Genomic DNA, 23,060 nt, shown 5'->3' with positions numbered 1-23,060 from the left:
ATAGACAAGGAAAGAACAGAGTCTGTAGCCAATATATTATCGAAAAGTGTCAATACAAAACGTTATTTAAATATGCACAATAACAAACATTTAAAAAGGTATGTAAATAGGAGAAACTCAATAAAAAATGACATAGAGACACAACAGGAGAGCCAGGGTAAGTATAGTGAACCCTTTCAGTATGGGTTTACAGTAAAACTATCACTAGTGTAGCATATAATAGTTAGATCTTATTACATACTTAGATACTGTTGGGGAGCATAAATGGTCCGGAAAACATGCATCAGATGATGGGAGTAGTGGGTCTAAACCAGACCCTAAATATGAGGATAACTAGGATAATCTTACCCATAAAGAGTCCTTGGCTGGGTCCCGATGGTCACTGTGTGCGCCTCGACGCGCGTTTCGCGAATGTCCACTTCCTCAAGGTAGTGTAGTGTGTCTAACCAGGGGGCACCCTATATACCCTGTCTATAATGGGGCCCAGGTGTAGTCTATCTATGTTCTGCTCTGTCCAAGCGCACTTGGCGCGCATCCGACGGCGAAACCGGAAGTGTGGCAGGCCCCACTTCCGTCCTCCAGTGCTGCGGCGCACATCCTGTCTATGGACGCGTACCAGAAGATCCGGACATGCGCACTGCACTATCGGAGATACGGGCGTGGCCTGACCCAGTCCCGGCCGCGCACGTCAGGAGCGCGCACCCGATTGGACAGAACAGGATAATGTAAATAGATAAGTAAGTTAGGGCATCTAATAACCTGTTTAGTGTTTCATAATCTCTAATTTTCACAATTTAGTGTGGTTATACTAACCAAGGAGTCCAAGTGATTGCATCTGATTCATTTTTAAAAGGCAGTTATTTTTGTGCCTGAATAAGAGCCGAACTCAGGAAAAACGTTGCTCACATGACATAATATTTGACAAAGACAAAAAGAAACATTTGATACTTGGAATAGTGATGCCAACAAATAACCTAAATAGATTAAATAAATGATCAGTTATATATATTAAAATACAAAGGTGATATGAAAAATATATATGTAAAAATTGGTGTGTTACTATGATATATCATTTATAGACATACCTATGCCTCACACTTAATGGTATAAAACCCTCGACATCGGAGATACACGGATCTCCAGAAAACGTATACCAAATACAAAACATAATAAAAAAGTGCACAAAAATTCATATATAAGAGACTGTTGCCGTGAGGAACAGTTACGTAAGGTTGTCTGTGAAAAAAACAGGCAATTATAAAGTGCTTATACAAACATCAGAGCGAAATCGTAAACAAGTTACACAAAAATTCATATATAAGAGACTGTTGCCATAGGGAACAGTCATGTACGGTTGTCTGTGAAAGAAAAGAAACAGGCAACTATAAAGTGCTTATACAGACATGAGAGCAAAAATCGTAAACAGGTTACACAAGTAGAGTCCTGGGTATGCTTTATGTTTTAAAATTTTTTGCACAATAAAATTATATTAAGAATTTATTAATATATTATAGAATATATTTTTTCTGTCGCCATGTTGTGAGAACCATAACTTTTTAATTTTTTTGTCGACGGAGCTATATGAGGGCTTGTTTTTTGCGAGATGGGTTATAGTTTTTATTGGTTTCATTGTTGGATACATGCGGCTTTTTGATCACTTTTTATTCCAATTTTTGGAAGGCAAAGTGACAAAAAACAGAAATGCTGGCATTGTTTTTTAGGGTTTTTTAAAGGCGTTTACCACGCGGGAACAATGGCATAATATTTTTATAGTTCAGACCGTTATGGTCGCGGCGATACCAAATATGTATGGTTTATTTTTTTTTTCAATAATAAAGGACTTGATAAGGGAAAAAGGGCGATTTATTTTTTACACTTTTTTTATTACACTTTATTTTAGTCCCACTAGGGGACTTGAAGGTCGTACTGTGATTTATTTTATAATACATTGCACTACCTATGTAGTGCAATGTATAAGATCTTTCAGTAGTTCACTAACAGCAAGCCGATTAGGCTCTGCCTCCGCGAGGCGCCTAATTGGCTTCCGTAATGGCAGACCAGGAGGTCATTGTTAGGCCTCCTGTTGCTATAGCAGGCAGGGCTGCCGATATGCTACAAACCACTAAGATGCAGCGATCGCTTCTGATTGCTGCATCTAAGGGGTTAATGGCAGGAATCGGAGCTAGCTCCTGTCCCTGTCGTTACAGGAGGGTGTCAGCTGTACCATGCAGCTGGCACCCGCCGCTGATGACATGGGCTCAGCTTCTGGGCCTGCGCCATTTTGCCATCGACTACGAAAGCCTTTTAGGCCCTACCTCTGGGCAGGGCATGGAAGGCTTCTGTACTAGACAGAACGGGAGGCCAGTATTAGGCCTCCGGTTGCCATTGCAGCCACCGGCACCCCAGCGATTTAGTTATTTGACCGCTGCATTTAAGGGGTTAATGGCGGGGATCGAAGCTAACTTCGCTCCCCGCCATTACAGCAGGGTGTCACTTGTAATATACAGCTGACACCCAGGGGTGATTATGGCACGGACTCAGCTTCTGAGCCCGTGTCATCCACTTGTCGTAAATACACGACAAATTGTGGAAAGCACTAGCTTTCCATGACGTATACTTACGACAAATGTCGGGAATGGGTTAAAGAAGACTTTTATCACTTTTGTTATCTTCCTGAGTTTCAGTGACTAAAGGAGTCTCTGCAACAACCTCAACACTTATTTCTCTTTATTGTGTGTCCAATGCACTTTTCTTTCATAAGGATAGATGTTTGTAATCTACTAGAGAAATCGGCACATCGATGAGGGATTTGCTAGCAAGCCATTACAGAGGTACTCGATCGATGATGAGCAAGCTGCATGCAAACTGTTCTTGTTCGAGGACCCTCAACTGACTATGTCCACCCCTGCATTGGACTATAGACTTATTTGTGGAACCCTTCACTCCTTCCCGACATTTGTTGTAAGTATACACAGAGCAGTAGCTACCGTAGGTTCTCCAGCACCCGGGGCAAAGATTCAGTTTGGCACCCCCCCCCCCCCGAACCTGTTTCCCAACATCTCCTTCCCATCGCCATATTTGTTTTCTGTACCAATGAATGAGGTGTCATTTTTTTTCCAAATAGTTTTTATATAACTTGAGCATTGTAACCTCTATGGCCGCAGACCATGGACATGTGAGTTCTCGGCGGCATCTCCCTCCTGAGAGACGCCGGCACTCACTTCCTGGTTCAGAGACTGTCTCCGGCAGGGCGCGCGCACGGCCTTAAAGGGCCAATACGCGTCCAGTTGCAGTGAATTTGTAATTAGCCCAGTATGCTGCTGGACTATAAAAAGGGCCCTGCCCTCTTGATCATTTCCTGAGCGTTGTTGTGTTACCTAAAGTTTGTCTTGCAAATGGTCTCCTAGTATTTTCCAGTTCCCAGTGTTACCCGTTCCTGCTGCCTGTACCCTGTATCCTGTGCTACCTTGCCTCTGTGCCGTCTAGAGTTGAAGTCGTGTTGTGTTTTCCGCTGCATCTACTGTGTCAGACCCGCCGGGTGTCTGTCTGCTCCCGGAGCCTCATCTTAAGCCTGAATCACCGCTACTGTCTACATTGCCACAGGTACCCTTTCTGGACTATAGACATTGTATTGTACCTGGTTGGCCAGCTGTCTTCCCGCGACACGGTATGGTCCAGTAGGTTCAAACCCCGTATCGTACAATCCTAAAGCCATTTGTACATTTTACAAGCAATATAGTTCTACATACAACACCAGAACCAAGCTCACTACATATATACAACACCAGAACCAAGCTCAATACATATATACAGCACCAGAACAAAGCTCATTACATATATACAGCACCAGAACAAAGCTCAGTATATATATACAACACCAGAACAAATCTCAGTGCATATATTTCAGCATCAGAACCAAGCTCAGTACATATATACAGTGCCAGAACCAAGCTTAGTACATATATACAGTGCCAGAACCAAGTTCAGTACATATATACAGTACCAGAATTAAGCTCAGTACATATATACAGTGCCAGAACCAAGTTTAGTACATATATACAGCACCAGAATCAAGCTCAGTACATATTTACAGCACCAGAACCAAGCTTAGCACATATATACAGCACCAGCACAAATACAGCTCAAGCACAAATACAGCTCAATTTAGTGCAACCCCTGTTGCATAGGTTTGCACTAAATTGTATACAGCTCCCAGCATGGCCCAAACAATGGTAAGGATATGCTGGGAGATGCTGTTTCACAAAAAAAATCATACCACCCATCATCTCGCTGCAGATCATACAGTGAATACTGTACTGATTATAGGCAGAATAAACATTTACATTCAGTGACTCACAGGTGACGTCAGATTCTAGTTCTTCTTTTTCTCTTTTCTTCTCCATCCGGTCCAGACTTCTATGACGACTTCTCCCGGCCACAGCACATTTCTGCAGTTTACAACTCAGATGTCTTCAGCTTCAAACTTTTCAAACATTTCTGTACCTATAAACAAAGATAAAGTTCTTATGGTGCCAGACACTATGCCCCTAAATATAATAGCGCCATACACTGCACCTCTAATTATAATAGCACCATACACTGGGTCCCACACACACACACCATGCACCCTATAGATAGTGCCCAACATAGAGACCCCTGTAGATAGTGCCCTACATATAGCACTCCCCTGTATATAGTGCCCTACATATAGCCCCCTCTGAAAATAGTGCCCCATATGTAGCCCCCAGTGTACATAGTGCCCCACATATAGCCCCCTATAAATAGTGCTCCACATATTGCCCACCCCTGAATGGAACAATATAGCTCCCCCTATATTTTTCCATATATAGCCCACTCCTGTATATAGCCCCCTGTAGATATAGCCCACCCCTGTATATAGTGTCCAACATATAGCCCACCCCTGTAGATAGTGCCCTGCATATATCTCCCCCTATAAATAGTGCTACACATATAGCCAACCCCATGTATATAGTGCCTCACATATAGCTCCCCCTGTAGTTCTCCACATATAGCCCACCCCTGTATATAGCCCCCCTGTAGATAGAGCCAACCCCTGTAGATAGAGCCCCCTATAGATAAGGTCACTCACATTTTTATTAGGATAAAAAAACAAAAACGTTACATACTCACCTTAATCCCGTTCGCGCACCGTCCGGTGGTACAGCAGACCTGCTCTCTCCTGAGGTGGTCTGCTATCAATCAGCTCCTTTCATAGATGCAAGGGGAGCAATGTAGTTGAAAGTCGCTGATTGACAGGGCAAGTCATTCTGCCTGCCAATCAGTGCCTTTCATAGACGCAAGTGGTGTGATGATGTCATCACGCCACTTGCGTCTATGAAAGGCGCTGATTGGCAGGACACTATGACTTTCTATGTCAATCATGCCTTTCAATGGTGCAGTGGCGCAAAGAAGTAATCGCTCCGCTTGAGTATGTGAAAGGCGCGGAATGGCCGGGCACGGAATGTACCCGGCCATTTATTGCCTCTACTGCAGGAGGGGATGGCGGCGGCTGGTTTCAGTGGTGCCGCCGCCCCCTTCAGAGGCAGCAGGCTGCCATCATGGACGGTGTGGCCCTGGCGCCCACCCCACCTTCCCTCTTAGTTGCAACCGGGGCACATGCCCTACCTGCCCCTTCCTTGCTACGCCCCTGAGTATACATCAGGGAAAGCTAGTGCTTCCTGAAATTTGTCGTATACTTACAACAAATGGATGGCACGGGCTCAGAAACTGAGTCTGTGCCCTCAGCCACGGGGGTGTCAGTTGTACACCACGTTCCAAATTATTATGCAAATGTTATTTTTCGCTGATTTTCCTAAATAGTCGATGCAAATGACAGTCAGTATAATCTTCAAGCCATCAACCGTTGGAGTATAATGCAAATTTTATTGAACAAATCTCCTAATGATAACAGATTTTTTTTTAGAAGTAAAAAACTCAAAATGCACTGTTTCACATTATTATGCTCAACAGAGATCAAAACATTTTAAAGGTTGTAAAGAGAACTAAAATGGTAATTTGTTGAATTTGCAGCATCAGGAGGTCATATTTACAGAAATCAAAAGCTCTTTCAATAAAAAAAAACTTAACAGGCCAAGTTACATGTTAACATAGGACCCCTTCTTTGATATCACCTTCACAATTCTTGCATCCATTGAATTTGTGAGTATTTGGACAGTTTCTGCTTGAATATCTTTGCAGGATGTCAGAATAGCCTCCCAGAGCTTCTGTTTTGATGTGAACTGCCTCCCACCCTCATAGATATTTTGCTTGAGGATGCTCCAAAGGTTCTCAATAGGGTTGAGGTCAGGGGAACATGGGGGCCACACCATGAGTTTCTCTCCTTTTATGCCCATAGCAGCCAATGACACAGAGGTATTCTTTGCAGCATGAGATGGTGCATTGTCATGCATGAAGATAATTTTGCTACGGAAGGCACAGTTCTTTTTTTTGTACCATGGAGGAAAGTGGTCAGTCATAAACTCTACGTACTTTGCAGAGGTAATTTTCACACTGTCAGGGACCCTAAAGGGGCCTACCAGCTCTCTCCCCATGATTCCCAAAACATGACTCCGCCACCTCCTTGCTGACTTCGCAGCCTTGTTGGGACATGGTGGCCATTCACCAACCATCCACTACTCCATCCATCTGGACCATCCAGGGTTGCACGGCACTCATCAGTAAACAACACGGTTTGAAAATTAGTCTTCATGTATTTCTGAGCCCACTGCAACCGTTTCTGCTTGTGAGCATTGTTTAGGGGTGGCCGAATAATAGCTTTATGCACACTTGCAAACCTTTGGAGGATCCTACACCTTGAGGTTTGTGGGACTCCAGAGGCACCAGCGGCTTCAAATACCTGTTTGCTGCTTTGCAATGGCATTTTAGCAGCTGCTCTCTTAATCCTATTAATTTGTCTGGCAGAAACCTTCCTCATTATTCCTTTATCTGAACGAACCCGTCTGTGCTCTGAATCAGCCACAAATCTTTTCACAGTACGATGATCACGCCTAAGTTTTCTTGAAATATCCAATGTTTTCATACCTTGTCCAAGGTATTGCACTATTTCACGCTTTTCGGCAGCAGAGAGATCCTTTTTCTTTCCCATATTGCTTGAAACCTGTGGCCTGCTTAATAATGTGGAACATCCTTCTTAAGTAGTTTTCCTTTGATTGGGCACCCCTGGCAAACTAATTATCACAGGTGTCTGAGATTGATTACAATGATCCAAAGAGCCCTAAGACACAATACCATCCATGAGTTTAATTGAAAAACTAATAATGAAATGTTTATGAAACTTAAATCCAATGTGCATAATAATTTGGAACACGGTGTATGTTACAGCTGACACCCTGCTGTAATGGCGGGGACCGAAGTTAGCTCTGATCCCCGCCATTAACCCGTTTAATGCAGTGGTCAAAAGCGACCACTGCATTTAAGGAGTTTGTAGCCAATTGACTCCCAAGTAACGAGTTCACCAGTGTGCCGATGGCTACAATGGCAACCAGAGGCCTAATGCTGGCCACCCAGTCTGCTGACTATAGAAGCCTCCTAGGTCTGGAGGCGGGGCCTAAAAGGCTTCCGGTAGAGATGGGAAGATGGCGTGGGCTCAGAAGCTGAGCCCGTGTCATCAGCAATGGGTGTCAGCTGTATATTACAGTAGACACCCTCCTGTAATGGCAGGGACTGGAGCTAGCTCCGATCCCTGCCATTAACCCCATAGATGCAGCGACCAAAAGCGATCGCTGCATCTTAGTAGTTGGTAGCAAATCGACACCTCTGCGATGCGATCGCAGGGGTGCTGACTGCTGCTATGGCAACAGGAGGCCTAACAATGGCATCCTGGTCTAACAACTGCTAGGCCCAGCCCAGAGGTGGAGCCTAATCGGCTTACTCTCAGTGAACGACTGTTGGAAATCAGACAGTTGTACCTTCAAGTCCCCTAGTGGGATGCAAAAAAAAGTTCTAAAAAATAAAAAAATTAAAGTTTCAAGTAATAAAATAAAACAATCGCCCTTCTTCTCTTATCAAGTCCTTTGTTATTGAAAGAATAAATAAAGCATACATATTTGGTATCGCCTTGTCCGTAACGGCCTGAACTATAAAAATATTATGTTATTTATCCCACGCGGTGAACACTGTAAAAATCAAAACCTGAAAAGCAATGCCAGTATTGCTGTTTTTTGGTCAACTTGCCTTCCAAAAATTGCAATAAAAACTGATCAAAAAGTTGCATGTATCCAAAAATGGTACCCATAAAAACTACCTCATCTCGTAAAAAAGCCATAATACAGCTCCATCGACAAAAAAATTAAAACGTTATATTTCTCACAACATTGCGAAAGAAAAAATACATTTGCTACACATCTATGGATTATTTGATTGTTTTTTTTACCCCATTATTATACCACCTTATTATGCCCTAATATAGTCCGCACAGTTACATATGCCCCCACATTATAAATTGAAGCACCAGTGATAGTCAAACTGAACTACTACCAAGCAAAATCCACGCTTCAAAAGCCAAATGGGGCTCCCTCCCTTCTGAGCCATACACTGTGCCCAAACAGCAGTCGACTTCCAAATATATGACATCGCCATACTTGGAAGAACCCTTTTAACAATTTTTGGGTTGTGTTTCTGAAACAGTGGCACAAACTGCGCACAATATGTTTCCCACTGAAATGGCATATCTAGAGAAAAATTGCAATTTTTACTTTGCACCATCCGAAGCGCAATCATTTATGGAAAAGGGGTGTAGTTTCCCAAATGGTGTCACTTTTGGGGAGTTTCCACTGTACTGGTACCTCATGGGCTTTGCAAAAGCAGCATTGTGCTGAGAAACCAATCCAACATAATCTGCGCTCCAAAAGCCAAATGGCGCTCCATCCTTTCTGAACCCTTCCATGTACCCAAACAGCTGTTTATGACCACATATGGGATATTTCTGTACTCTGGAGAAGTTGCTTTACAAATGTTGGGGGGCTTTTTCTCCTTTATTCCTTGTGAAAATTGATTTTGTTTTTTTTTAACCTCTTCCCGCGCTGCTCCGCAATAGTACGTCCTGCAGAGGGGTTAGTTCCCGCATCCAGACGTACTATTGCGGAGTAGTTCCTGGCGCACACTGTCCTAACGGACAGTGTCCGAGAACCGGGAGGTCAGCTTTCCCTGACAGCTGACACTCCAGCCTTGCCGGTCAGCGGACCATCGCCGCTGATTTCGGCAATTAACCCCATAAATGCGGCGACGGATTGCCGTCGCCGCATTTAAGTGGTTTGAAGCACATCGGCAGCCCCCACGAAGTGATCGTGCGGGCTACCGATGCTTGTCGTGGCAATCGGAGGTCAGACAATGACCTCCGGGTTGCCATGTACGGAGGCCTCGGAGGAGCAGCCTCCTGCCGCTCCTCCGGGGCTTCCTGTCAGTGTGACTGTCACGTCACAATGACAGTTGGAGTGCATTACACTACGTGTGTAGTGTAATGTACTCTAGCAGCGATCAAAGCTGCAAGTCTAAGTGTCCCCTAGTGGGACAAGTGAAAAAAGTAAAAAAAAGATAATAAAAATGTTTTAAAAAAGTGTAAAAATAAAAGTTATAAGTTATATAAACAACACCTGCTATCACTGAGGAATACATTCTTACAACAGGGATACCATCCAAGGATTATAGATGATCAGATCTACAGAGCAACAGGAATTCCAAGGAGCAATCTTCTGGAGTACAAAAAGAAGGAAGACAACAGCAGGGTTCCCCTAGTGGTCATATACAATCCCCAAATGAACATCTTGAGGAAAATTGCTGCTGATCTCCAACCTATATTTAACAAAGACAATAAACTGAAGGAAATATTCCCAGATTTACCACTCCTTGCCTACAAACAGCCACCAAACCTAAGGAATCTCCTGGTCAGAAGTGCCCTCTCACCACCATCAGAGACTGGCACTTTTCCTTGCAACAGTAGAAAATCAAGACCTGTACCAACATCTGGTCATCAAACACCATCCAGATACCAAACACGCAGCAGGACTATAAAATCACTGGCACGTTCTCCTGTACATCCTCCAATGTTGTTTACATGATCCTGTGTACAAGGTGCATCAATAAAGGAATCTACATTGGAAAAACAATACAAAAACTACAAACCAGGATGAATCTTCACAGACATACAATAAAACAGGAGGTGGATACACCCGTGGGAAAACATTTCTCTGGACCTGATCACAGTTTGGCAGATTTAACGGTACTCATTCTGAAGGGTCATTTTAAAAACAACAGAGAAAGAAAAATTTGGGAATTCAAGATGATGATAAAATTCCAGTCATTGACACAAGGCCTCAATCTAACACCTGGATTTATGAGCCACTACATGGACACACGTCACGTCCCCCATCAGACTGACTCCAGATGCCTTAACTCCTAAGTCATCACCCCTATAACCTCAGTTTTATTGCCCCGGCTTATCTTAATGATGTATCACCTCATGCACTAATTGTCTTTGTGTAACATCTAAATGTTGTGCTTTTTTCTAAGTCATTCATTTGTAAACTGCCTGAAGAAGGAGCCTGTGTGCTCTGAAAGCCGCATATAGAACTGTTATGGTTAGCCAATAAAGGTATCATACCTACTATACTTTTGTCTTTTTTGACACAAAAGTATTTAACATTTCAAGTTATATAAACAAACACTTAATTTTTTTCCTATAATAAGCCTTTCATTATAGGAAAAAAATGAACACGTTAAAAAAAGTACACATATCTGGTATCACCGCGTTCGTAACGACCCCAACTATAAAACTATAATGTTATTTTTCCCGCACGATGAACACCCCAAAAAAAATCAATAAAAAACGACACCAGAATCGCTATTTTTTGGTCACCACCCCTCGCAAAATAGAGAATTAAAAGTGATCAAAAAGTCGCATGTACCCGAAAATAATACCGATAAAAACTACAACCCATCCCGCAAAAAACAAGCCCTTACACCGCTTTTTTAACTGAAAAATAAAAAAGTTACGGCTCTCAGAATATGGTGACACAGAAAATAAATTATTTTATAAAAAATTGATTTTATTGCGCAAACGCTGCAAAACATAAAAAAACCTATGTACATATGGTATCGCCGTAATCGTACCGACCTGCAGAATAAAATATAATGGTCATTTATAGTGCATGGTGAACGCCGCAAAAAAATAAACTAAAAAACATTGTCAGAATTGCTTGTTTTTGGTCACCCGGCTTGCAAAAAACTTTAATAAAAAGTGATCAAAAAAAATCGCATGTATCCCAAAATGGTACCAATGAAAAGTACAGATTGTCCCGCAACAAATAAGCCCTCACGCAGCTCCGGTGGTGAAAAAATAAAGATGTTCTGGCTCCCAGGAATATGGCGATGCAAAATGTGCAGTGTTTTCTAAAAGCAGATAACATCCGACACCATTTATCAGTGCGACACCAGCCACACATCTATGAATTATTATTTATTTACCGCATTATTATACCCTCTTATTATGCCCTGATGTTCTCCGCACAGATTACACATGCCCCCACAGTATAAACTGAAATTCCAGCGAAACCCAAAACAGAAAAACTACCAAGCAAAATCTGCGCTCCAAAAGCAAAATGGCGCTCCCTCCCTTCTGAGCCTTGCAGCGTCCCCAAACAGCAGTTTGCGCCCACATATATGGCATCGCCATACCCGGGAGAACCCGCTTAACGTTTTATGAGGTATTTGTCTTCAGTGGCACAAACTGGGCACAACATATTATGCACTAAAATGACACATCAGTGCAAAATTGCAATATTCACACCATCCGCTGTGCATTAACCCCTTTGAGCACTATGACTTAATAGCACGTCATGGTGCGGGGGTGATGTATGGAGCGGGCTCACGTGCTGAGCCCGCTCCATATGCTGCGGGTGTCAGCTGTGTATTACAGCTGACACCCGGGACTAACGGACAGGAACAGCGATCGTACGGTTACAGAAGCCTGTAAGAATAACAATATACTGCAATACATTAGTATCCAATGATCGCTGGTACAAGTCCCCTAAGGGGACTAATAAAATGTGTAGAAGAATTAAACTTATTAGTAGTGAGAAAGAAAAAAAAAGTTTAAAAAAAAACCTTTTCCCATTTTTCTTCAAAAGTAATGTAAAAAATAAACAGAATTGATATCGCTACGTCCGTAAAAGTCCGAACTATTACAATATACCATTATTTAACTCGCACTTTGAACACCGTAAAAAACTTAAATAATTTAAACCGCCAAAATCGCTGTAGTTTTCGTTTTTACCACACGGCGAAAGCTGTAAAAACTAAAACCCCAAAAAATGGAATCAGATTTTTTTCCTATATTACTATATTTTCCTATTTTTTTTCAGTTTCCCAGTACTTTTTATGGCACTTTAAATGGTATCAATAGAAACTACAATTCCTCCCGCAAGAAATAAGCTGTCACATCACTCTACTGACGGAAAAAGAAAAAAGTTATGGCTCTTGGAAGGCGGGTAGTGAAAAACGAAAATAAGAAAGCAAAAAATGGATCAGTCCTGAAAGGGTTAATTCATTTCTAATTAAAAAAATGTATGACCCCATGTGGGGTATTTCCGTACCCGGGAGAAATTGCTTTATAAAAATTGGTTGTTTATTTCTTCTTTATCCCTTGTGAAAATGAGAAAATTCAACATTTTAGTGGAAAAAAATAGTGATATTAATTTTCTCCGCCTAATTCTAATAAATTCTGCAAAAGACCCGTGGAGTCTAAATGCTCACTATACCCCTAGAAAAATTCCTTGACGGGGGTTTCCAAAATGGGGTAACTTGGAGGGCTTCCACTGTTTTGGTCTCTCCAGGGCGTTGCAAAGGCGGCATGGCACCGAAAAACAATCCATCAAAATCCGTGCTCCAAAATCCAAATGGCGCTACTTCCCTTCTGAGCGGTGCCATGGGTCCAATCAGCAGTTTATTACCACATATGGGGTAGTGCCGTAATCAGGAGAAAATGCTTTACAAATGTTGTGGTTCTTTTTTTCCTTTATTCCTTGTAAAAATTTAACATTTCTATGCTTTTTCAGAAAAAAAGTTGATTTTCATTTTCACTGCCTAATTCCACTAAATTCTGCAAAAAACCTGTGTGGTCAAAATGCTATCTATACCCCTAGATAAATTCCTTGAGAGGTGTCGTTTCCAAAATGGGGTCACTTTTGGGGGGTTTCCCCTGTTTTGGTCTCTCAATGGCGTTGCAAACGCGACATGGCACCGAAAACCAATCCAGCAAAATCCGTGCTCCAAAATCCAGATGGCACTCCTTCCCTTCTGAGCCCTGCTGTGGGTCCAATCAGCAGTTTATTACCACATATGGGATATTGCTGTAATCAGGAGACATTGCTTTACAAATGTTTGGGTGATTTTCTTCATTATTCCTCGTAAATATTAAAAATTTCTATGTTTTTTCAGAAAAAAAGTAGATTTTAATTTTTACAGACTAATTCCAATATATTTTGCGAAAAACCTGTGTGGTCAAAATGCTAACTATACCCCTAGAAAAATTCCTTGATAGGTGTAGTTTCCAAAATGAGGTCACTTTTGGAGGGTTTCCCCTGTTTTGGTCCCTCCAGGGGGTTGCAAACGCGACATGGGACCGAAAACCAATCCAGCAAAATCCATGCTCCAAAATCCAAATGGCGCTCCTTCCCTTCTGTGCCTTGCTGTGGGTCCAATCAGTAGTTTATTACCACATATGGGATATTACCGTAATCGGGAGATATTGCTTTACATATGTTGGGGTGCATTTTCTTTATTATTTCTTGTAAATATTAAAAATTTCTACAGACTAATTCTAATAAATTTAGGGAAAAACCTGTGCGGTCAAAATTCTAACTATATACCTAGATAAATTCTTTGAGGGGTGTAGTTTCCAAAATGGGGTAATTTTTGGGGTGTTTCCACTGTTTTGGCACCACAAGACCTCTTCAAACCTGACAAGGTGCCTAAAATATATTTTTTAAAAAAGGAGGCCCAAAATCCACTAGGTGCTCGTTTGCTTCTGAGGTCGGTTCTTCAGTCCATTACCGCACTAGGGCCACATGTCGAATATTTCTAAAAACTGCAGAATCTTGGCAATACATATTGAGTTGCATTTCTCTGTTAAAACCTTCTGTGTTACAAACATTTTTTATTAGAAATTCATTTCTGCAAAAAAAATTACATTTGTAAATTTCACCTCTACTTTGCTTTAATTCCTGTGAAACGCCTAAAGGGTTAAAACACTTTGTGAATACTGATTCGAATACCTTGAAGGGTGCAGTTTTCAAAATGGGGCGACTTCTGGGGATTTTCTAATATATAAGGCCCTTAAAGCCACCTCAGACTGAACTGGTCCCTGAAAAAATAGCCTTTTGAAATTTTCTTTAAAATAAGAGAAATTGCTGCTAAAGTTCTAAGACTTGTAACGTCCTAGAAAAATAAAAGGACGTTCAAAAAACAATGCAAACATAAAGTAGACATATGGGAAATGTTAACTAGTTACTATTTTGGGTGGTATTACTATCTGTTTTACAAGCAGATACGTTTAAATTTAGAAAAATGCTAATTTTTGCAAATTTTTTCTAAATTGTGGTGTTTTTCAGAAATAAATACCAAAATTATCGACAACATTTTTTCACTAACATAAAGTACAACATGTCACGAGAAAACAATCTCAGAATCGCTTGGATTGGTAAAAGCATTCCAACGTTATTACGACATAAAGTAACACATGTCAGATTTGAAAAAATCGGCTGGGTCCTGAAGGCCAAAACAGGCTGGGTCCTGAAGGGGTTAATAGGAAAATCTTTCATTTTCACATCCAAATTCAAATAATATCTATGAAACACAGGTGGGTTCAAAATGCTCACTACAACCCTAGATTAATTCCTTGTGGGGTGTAGTTTCTAGAATGGCATATTTTTTGGGGTGTTTCCTTTGTTTTGTCACTACAAGACCTCCTCAAACTTTTTTATGGTGCCTACAATATAATTGATTAAAAAGAAGGCCCCAAAATCCACTAGGTGCTCCTTTGCTTCTGAGGCCTGTGTTTCATTACATAAGCACACTAGGGCCACGTGTGGGATATTTATAAAAACTGCAAAATCTGGGCAATAAACATTGATTGTTTATCTGGTAAAACCTATGTTACAGAAAAAAAATGATTAATATGGAATTTCTGCAAAAAAAATTTAATTTGTAAATTTCACCTCCAATTTGCTTTAATTCCTGTGAAACGCCTAAAGGGTTAAGACATTTTCTAAATGCGGTTTTGAATACTTTGAGGGGTGCAGTTTTTAAAATGTGGTGATTTATGGGGGTTTCTAATATATAAGCCCCTCAAAGCCACTTCAGAACTGAACTAGAACCTAAAAAAAAAATAGGCTTTTGAAATTTTCTTGAAAATGTGAGCAATTTCTTCTAAACTTATAAGCCTTGTTGAGTTCTATAAAAATAAAAGGATGTTCAAAAAACAGTGCCAACATTAAGTAGAGATATGGGAAATGTTAATTGGTAACTATTTGGTGTGGTATTACTGCCTGTCTTACAAGCAGATACATTTAAGTTTAGAAAAATGCCTATTTTTTCTAATTTTCTCGAAATTTTGGTGTTTTTCACAAATAAACGCTGAATGCATCGACCAAATGTTACCTCTGACATGAAGTACAATATGTCACGTGAAAACACTCTCAGAAATGCTCGGGTAGGTAAAAACATTCCAAAGTTATTACCACATAAAATGACACATGTTAGATTTGAAAAATAAGGCTCTGTCAGGAAGGTCAAAAGTGGCAGCAGTGGGAAGGGGTTAAATGCAATGCAGTTTAGAGTGCTAAAGTGAACCCATTTAAAGGGAACCTGTCACCAGCATTTCACCTATTGAACTTTACTTATCCCTCACTGGCCGCTGCTATCAAAAGTTCATTGCCGTTATCTCCTCGCCTAAACTCCTCCTCCGAATGTAAATAACGGTCTGCAAACATTTAGCGCTTTTTATCATAATAATCCGGTGTCCCTTTGTGCGCACAACCCAGAAAAGGACATCAATGCACAAGTGCGGGATTTTGTGTGCTGGGGGAAGGCGAGGAGGTGTCAATCAAAAGTAAGGAGGCGGGGTAAACTCGGAAAGACTTGAGGAATGAAGATATGACTCTTTTCAAACAAAGATCTGACTCTTTTCAAATGAAGATATGACTTTTATGCTCATTAGCATACGGTGTGGGAACACTAAAAAACGGAATACTAAAGCTACAGAGCCGACTAAGAAGACAATTATAGGTTATATAGAAGTGAATTTTCACCCCCTACCACCAGGTATTGCTGGTTTAATATTTGAAATGCTGGTGACAGGTTCCCTTTAAAAAATAGATAGTTCCAAAAACAATGGTTAAATGAAACAATATCCTGTACCATTTGTGTGCCTGGCTCATGTTTCTTCAAGCATGCTGCTTCTGGTTTCACTATATAGATATTAATGCATGGCACATTTTCATGGCAGGAATATCTGCATATGCCTAGAGAAGGTTTCCAGAAGGTTCTGTTGTCAGCAGAGAATGATGCAGTCGAACGTTTCATCTCATTGATGCATCGATCATGGCCAAGATTTCAGGCGAGTAAACACATGTTGTATTTATTATTATGTAGGAGAAATATACCAAAATTGTGGTTGGCAAAGTAAAGGATTTTGGAAATTGATTTCCACATAAACATAGCAAAATAGTTTAGTGTGATATAATCTTATCCACTTACAGTTACTTAGTTATCTTATAGGTGTATGTTGAGTTCCATTTTGCATGACTTTAAATAATTGATGTTTAATCTTACATTGTAATAACATAAGTAAAATAATCTGGCACTCAGAGTTCAAGGGGCGTATTATCCGAATCTATTGTCCAACATTTTCAGACACCCAATACAGAAGGAGAAAACAGAGGTATCAGATGAGCAGCAGAAGTCATTTTAAAACTACCCTAAAAGGGTTGGAGCGGGCCAGGGATGTCCTGTTTGTGACTTCTGAGGAGCTCATGAATCAGTTATAACTTCAGTAGTTTTATTTTTGTATAAAATCTCTCAAAAGTACAGAAAATGCTGGTCTGACCCCTAGTGGGTCATAAGTGTGCTGCACTTTTGGAAGATCTTGCATCAAAAACTGCAGTTGTAGAGGTAACTATAAATTTTCCTTCACACATTTCTTATGATGATAGTCAGTACCTGAAGTCTACAGCATGTAAGTAGTGGTCTGGAAATATTATGGCAAAATGCTTCAACTTTAAATAAAATATCATCATCGCTTATGGTAATAACACCTAAAAATATCTTATTCCGTCTCTCTAGATGACTCATGCTGATGAAAGGGGATTGGAGACCTTAACTTCAATGGTCATTCAAAAGTTTCCACTCTTAACACCTCAGATATTCGTGGACCTTTCCCAGTTCATACCCTTTATGTCCATATCTGACATTGTGAGCTTCCCAATATCTCTTTTGGTTAACCAGAGTGTGTAAGTGAGACAATTTTTCATTGCTTTATATTAACAAGGTCTTTATTTTATTTTTTAGTGTTGTATATTTAGTGTAAGTTCACATGTGGCAGATTTGTTGCAAAAATTTCTGACTCCTTGACTGAAAATCATCTCAATTTATCTGAATGGGCTTGCAGAAATCCATGGATCTGCTACAGAAACAAATCCATCCAGATGAATGGAACTGATTTTCAGTCGCAGAAATTTCTGCAACATATCTGCCGTGTGTGAACTTTCCCTGAGACATTTTTACACATTTCAGATTCGTTGCAGATTTTGCACGTATTTTTTAAACCAAAAACAGGAACGAAACCTAAACAGAAGAAAAACATACACGAAGGCCTTATAGGTCTGCTCTCCTGGATCCAATTCTGTTTTTCACTTAAAACAATACCTGCAAAATCTGCATCAAATCTGCACTGTGTGAACAAGGCCTTAAAGAGGCTCTGTCACCAGATTTTGCAACCCCTATCTGCTATTGCAGCAGATAGGCGCTGCAATGTAGATTACAGTAACGTTTTTATTTTTAAAAAACGAGCATTTTTGGCCAAGTTATGACCATTTTTGTAGTTATGCAAATGAGGCTTGCAAAAGTCCAAGTGGGTGTGTTTAAAAGTAAAAGTCCAAGTGGGTGTGTATTATGTGCGTACATCGGGGCGTTTTTACTACTTTTACTAGCTGGGCGTTCTGATGAGAAGTATCATCCACTTCTCTTCAGAACGCCCAGCTTCTGCCAGATCACGCTGTGACGTCACTCACAGGTCCTGCATCGTGTCAGACGAGCGAGGACACATCGGCACCAGAGGCTTCAGTTGATTCTGCAGCAGCATCGGCGTTAGCAGGTAAGTCGATGTAGCTACTTACCTGCAAACGCTGATGCTGCTGCAGAATCAACTGTAGCCTCTGGTGCCGATGTGTCCTCGCTCGTCTGACACGATGCAGGACCTGTGAGTGACGTCACAGCGTGATCTGGCAGAAGCTGGGCGTTCTGAAGAGAAGTGGATGATACTTCTCGTCAGAACGCTCAGCTAGTAAAAGTAGTAAAAACGCCCCGATGTACGCACATAATACACACCCACTTGGACTTTTACTTTTAAACACACCCACTTGGACTTTTGCAAGCCTCATTTGCATAACTACAAATATGGTCATAACTTGGCCAAAAATGCTCGTTTTTAAAAAATAAAAACGTTACTGTAATCTACATTGCAGCGCCTATCTGCTGCAATAGCAGATAGGGGTTGCAAAATCTGGTGACAGAGCCTCTTTAAGTTTCGTTTCATTGATTAGATGTAAGTCTGTAGAAGAGAAATAATGTGTTTGTTCTCTTTTTAAATGTTGTAGCAATTCATTTTTTATTTTATCTTCCCTGGATGCGGGGGAGAGACACACACTTCCTCCCTATATTGTCTGTATAGACTGCACCAGAATGTGTGTGCTGAAATAAAAGGAAGTCAATTGACAGATAAATGTCATAGATCATTAGAGTATAGCCCCCTCCCTAGAGACCAGGGATTGACAGGGGAGATGCATAGCGAACCATATCTGTGTTTATAGTATAAAGGGGGTTTTATACTGGGCAATTATCGGGCAAACGATCGTTCATAGGACGCTCGATGTCGATAATTGCCCCAAGGCAGCGATCAGCAGATGAACGAGCAAACGCTCATTCATCTGCTGATCGTATCGTTCTAAAAAAGTAAAACATTATCGTGTCGGCAGCACATCTCCCTGTGTAAACAGGGAGACGCGCTGCCAACATGATACAAATGCATGGGGATGAGCGATCGGAGTAACGACCGCTCGTCCCCATACATAGCTCCGTGTGACAGGAGCAGACGAGCGCCGATCAACGAGCTGTCTCGTTGATCGCGCTCACTTCACCGGCCAAAATCGGCCGGTGTAATAGGACCTTAACTGTCCTGCCTTATCTAGGCCTCTAGTACAATAGAGCTGTCATCAAATTCCCACCCTTTAATCATAATAATATATCATAACCCAATAAAATAGCAACTTTTAGAGGGATGCTATGCTGAAAAGTTATCATTTGTTCTAGATTAGATGCAATTAAAGTCCACAGTCAAGAAATGAAGATCGCTCAGAAGCGTGCTTTTGCTAAACATTTCCTGCACTCGGACATGTTTGGAGATGTCCCATCATGGCCACCACACTTCCTGAGATCTATTCAACCACTACTCCCATACCTGCCATTTTGCCACTTTGTACAGCTCAGCTCTGATCAGGTTAGTGTTTCTTTATTTATAATAGACAAATGCAAATATTACAGTATACTGTCCGTCTATTCCATATTTCCCCATAGTTGGGGAAGTCACATACTAATGATGCTCCTTAGTTTACTCATTTGCATATATGTCCTAAACTGAATTCAGTCATTTTTTACAAGTAATAATAGGCTCTGAATGAAGCACAGTATAAATACGCACAAACGATCTAATAATTATAGGAATGGGCAAGATGCCCTATTAATTGCCACCCTCAAGTTAATCTGACCGTGATTATAATGTGATAGAAGTCATGACAGCACATTTTTCCAATGTATTATACATAGGATTATTGTATTCGGGAAGTGTACAAATGTAGAATAAAAGGGACGCTAGCTAGGTACTGACAGTTATACTAATCATTTCTTTTGTGCCTCTCAGATTAAATTGCTGGCAGATGGCTGGAAAGATGTGAATCTGGGGATGATACAAGGCCGTCATGTGGCACAAAGCCTTATGAACACAAGCCATGATATAGACAAAGTACAGAGGTATACTGTCTTTATCTGGAGAATTGTGTCCTTACAGTATGAACTCTATTGTGTGTGAATTCAGTTGAAAATGAATGTAGAATGGGACTGATCACTATTCCATTATGATGGCCAGTCATTTTTATACTTGCTTTCTTTATGTACTTGCAAATTGTACAATTGGCAAAAGCAGCACATATACACTATATGGACCAAACTATTGGGATACCTACACACTACACCAACAAGAGTTTTCACGACAACCCATTGTCATAGGCATTAATATGGAGTTGGTGCCTCCTTTGCTGCTAAAACAGACCCCACTCTTCTTGGAAGGCTTTCTACAAGACTTTGGAGTGTGTCCATGGGAACTTCCGCCTATTTATCCCAAAGAGCATTTGTGAGGTCAGAAACTGAAGTTGGACGAGAAGGCCTGGCTCGAAATCTCTGCTCTTTCAACATAAAGGTGTTCGATGGGGTTAAGGGTCAGGGCTCTATGCGGGACAGTAAAGTTCTTCCACACCAAACTCACCCAGCCATACCTTTGTTGACCTTGCTTTGTGCACTGGGGCAGTCATGCTGGAACAGAAAAGGGTCTTCCCCAGACTGTTCCCACAAAGTTGGAAACATACAATTGTCCAAAATGTCTTGTTATGCTGAAGCAAGAAGATTTCCCTTCACTGGAAATAAGGGATCAATGCCGACCCCTGAAAAACAACCCCACATCCCTCCTCCACTAAACTTTTCAGTTGGCACAATGCAGTCAGGCAGGTAACGTTCTCCTGGCATTCACCAAACCCAGACTTGTCCATCAGACTGCCAGATAGTGAAGGGTGATTCGTTACTCCACAGAACTTGTTTCCACTGCTCCAGTGGCGGCATGCTTTACATCAGGGGTCTCAAACTCGGCCGGGTAAGTGGGCCGCATATAGAAAAAATGGGAAGTTGACGGGCCGCATTACTTTCAAATTTGATACAATACAAAATTATTGTTAATCAATTAGTTATTTGAACTACTATAACACTACATTACTAGAATAATAACACTACATTACTAGAATAATACCGCTAGGTTTAAAATTTGAGATATTTCTCCACGTGCTTATTTCAACAATCCAGCTTTCCAGTTTAAGTGTCGCTAAATACAGTCCGGCGGCTCAGTTAGCACACATGTCAAGATTGGGCAGCCCCTTTTTAGATAGTGCCGCAGTGCCCTCTGTGGATGCTGCCGCAGTGCCCTCTGTGGATGCTGCCGCAGTGCCCTCTGTGGATGCTGCCGCAGTGCCCTCTGTGGATAATGCAACACACCCCTAAATAAGGCCACAGTGCCCTCTGTGCTCTTCAGATACTGTCACACACCCACTTGTAGATAACACCACAGTGCCCTCTGTAGAGGCTGCCACAGTGCCCTCTGTAGAGGCTGCCACAGTGCCCTCTGTAGAGGCTGCCACAGTGCCCTCTGTAGAGGCTGCCACAGTGCCCTCTGTAGAGGCTGCCAAAGTGCCCTCTGTAGAGGCTGCCAAAGTACCCTCTGTAGAGGCTGCCCCAGTGCCCTCTGTAAAGGCTGCCCCAGTGCCCTCTGTAGAGGCTGCCCCAGTGCCCTCTGTAGAGGCTGCACCAGTGCCCTCTGTAGAGGCTGCCCCAGTGCCCTCTGTAGAGGCTGCCAAAGTGCCCTCTGTAGAGGCTGCCAAAGTACCCTCTGTAGAGGCTGCCCCAGTGCCCTCTGTAAAGGCTGCCCCAGTGCCCTCTGTAGAGGCTGCCCCAGTGCCCTCTGTAGAGGCTGCCCCAGTGCCCTCTGTAGAGGCTGCCCCAGTGATGTCAGGGGCTTGCCAAGAGCTGGAGTCCCAGGCAGAGCGCTAGTAGGCTCTTCCTGGGACTCCAGCTGTGCTCCTGACATCACTGGGACTCCTGCTCTGGGGAAGCCCCTGACATCATTGTCGATGTATGAACAGCGATGTCAGAGGCTTCCCCAGAGTCCCGGAGCAGAGCCGATAATAGCGCTCTGCCCGGGACTCCGCTCTGGGGAAGACCCTGACACACTGTCCATATATGGGCATCGATGTCAGGGAATTCCACAGAGTCCCGGAGCAGAGCCGACACCAGCGCTCTGCTCGGGACTTCGGCTCTGGGGAAGCCCCAGACATCGCTGTTCATACGTGGACAGCGATGTCAGGGAATTCCACAGAGTCCAGGAGCAGAGCCGACACCAGCGCTCTGCTCGGCTCTGGGCAAGACCCTGACACACTGTCCATATATGGACAGCGATGTCAGGGAATTCCACAGAGTCCCGGAGCAGAGCCGACACCAGCGCTCTGATCGGGACTCCGGCTCTGGGGAAGCCCCAGACATCGCTGTTCATATGTGGACAGCGATGTCAGGGAATTCCACAGAGTCCAGGAGCAGAGCCGACACCAGCGCTCTGCTCCGCTCTGGGCAAGACCCTGACACACTGTCCATATATGGGCAGCGAAGTCAGGGAATTCCACAGAGTCCCAGAGAAGAGCTGACACCAGCGCTCTGCTCGGGACTCCGGCTCTGGGGAAGCCCCAGACATCGCTGTTCATATGTGGACAGCGATGTCAGGGAATTCCACAGAGTCCCGGAGCAGAGCCGACACCAGCGCTCTGCTCGGGACTCCGGCTCTGGGGAAGCCCCAGACATCGCTGTTCATATGTGGACAGCGATGTCAGGGAATTCCAGAGTCTCGGAGCAGAGCCGATACTAGCGGCTCTGTGTCCCGCGGG

The 23,060-nt window shown here is 42.4% G+C and overlaps 1 protein-coding gene across 1 annotated transcript in view; it reads left to right on the top strand.

Moving 5' to 3' along the window:
- STRC (stereocilin) overlaps positions 1–23,060 on the top strand; it is a 91,122-nt gene that overhangs the window by 23,543 nt on the left and 44,519 nt on the right. Inside the window, exons 6-9 of the mRNA XM_075855254.1 lie at positions 16,541–16,651; positions 17,377–17,543; positions 19,621–19,807; positions 20,228–20,337. Coding sequence (XP_075711369.1) covers positions 16,541–16,651; positions 17,377–17,543; positions 19,621–19,807; positions 20,228–20,337 — 575 coding nt within the window. The remainder of the gene's footprint in view (positions 1–16,540; positions 16,652–17,376; positions 17,544–19,620; positions 19,808–20,227; positions 20,338–23,060) is intronic.

Source organism: Rhinoderma darwinii, chromosome 3, assembly GCF_050947455.1.
Source record: "Rhinoderma darwinii isolate aRhiDar2 chromosome 3, aRhiDar2.hap1, whole genome shotgun sequence".
Taxonomy (NCBI): Eukaryota; Metazoa; Chordata; class Amphibia; order Anura; family Rhinodermatidae; genus Rhinoderma; species Rhinoderma darwinii.
The sequence above is the reverse complement of the archived record's forward strand: the minus strand, read 5'-3'. Positions and strand labels throughout refer to the sequence as shown.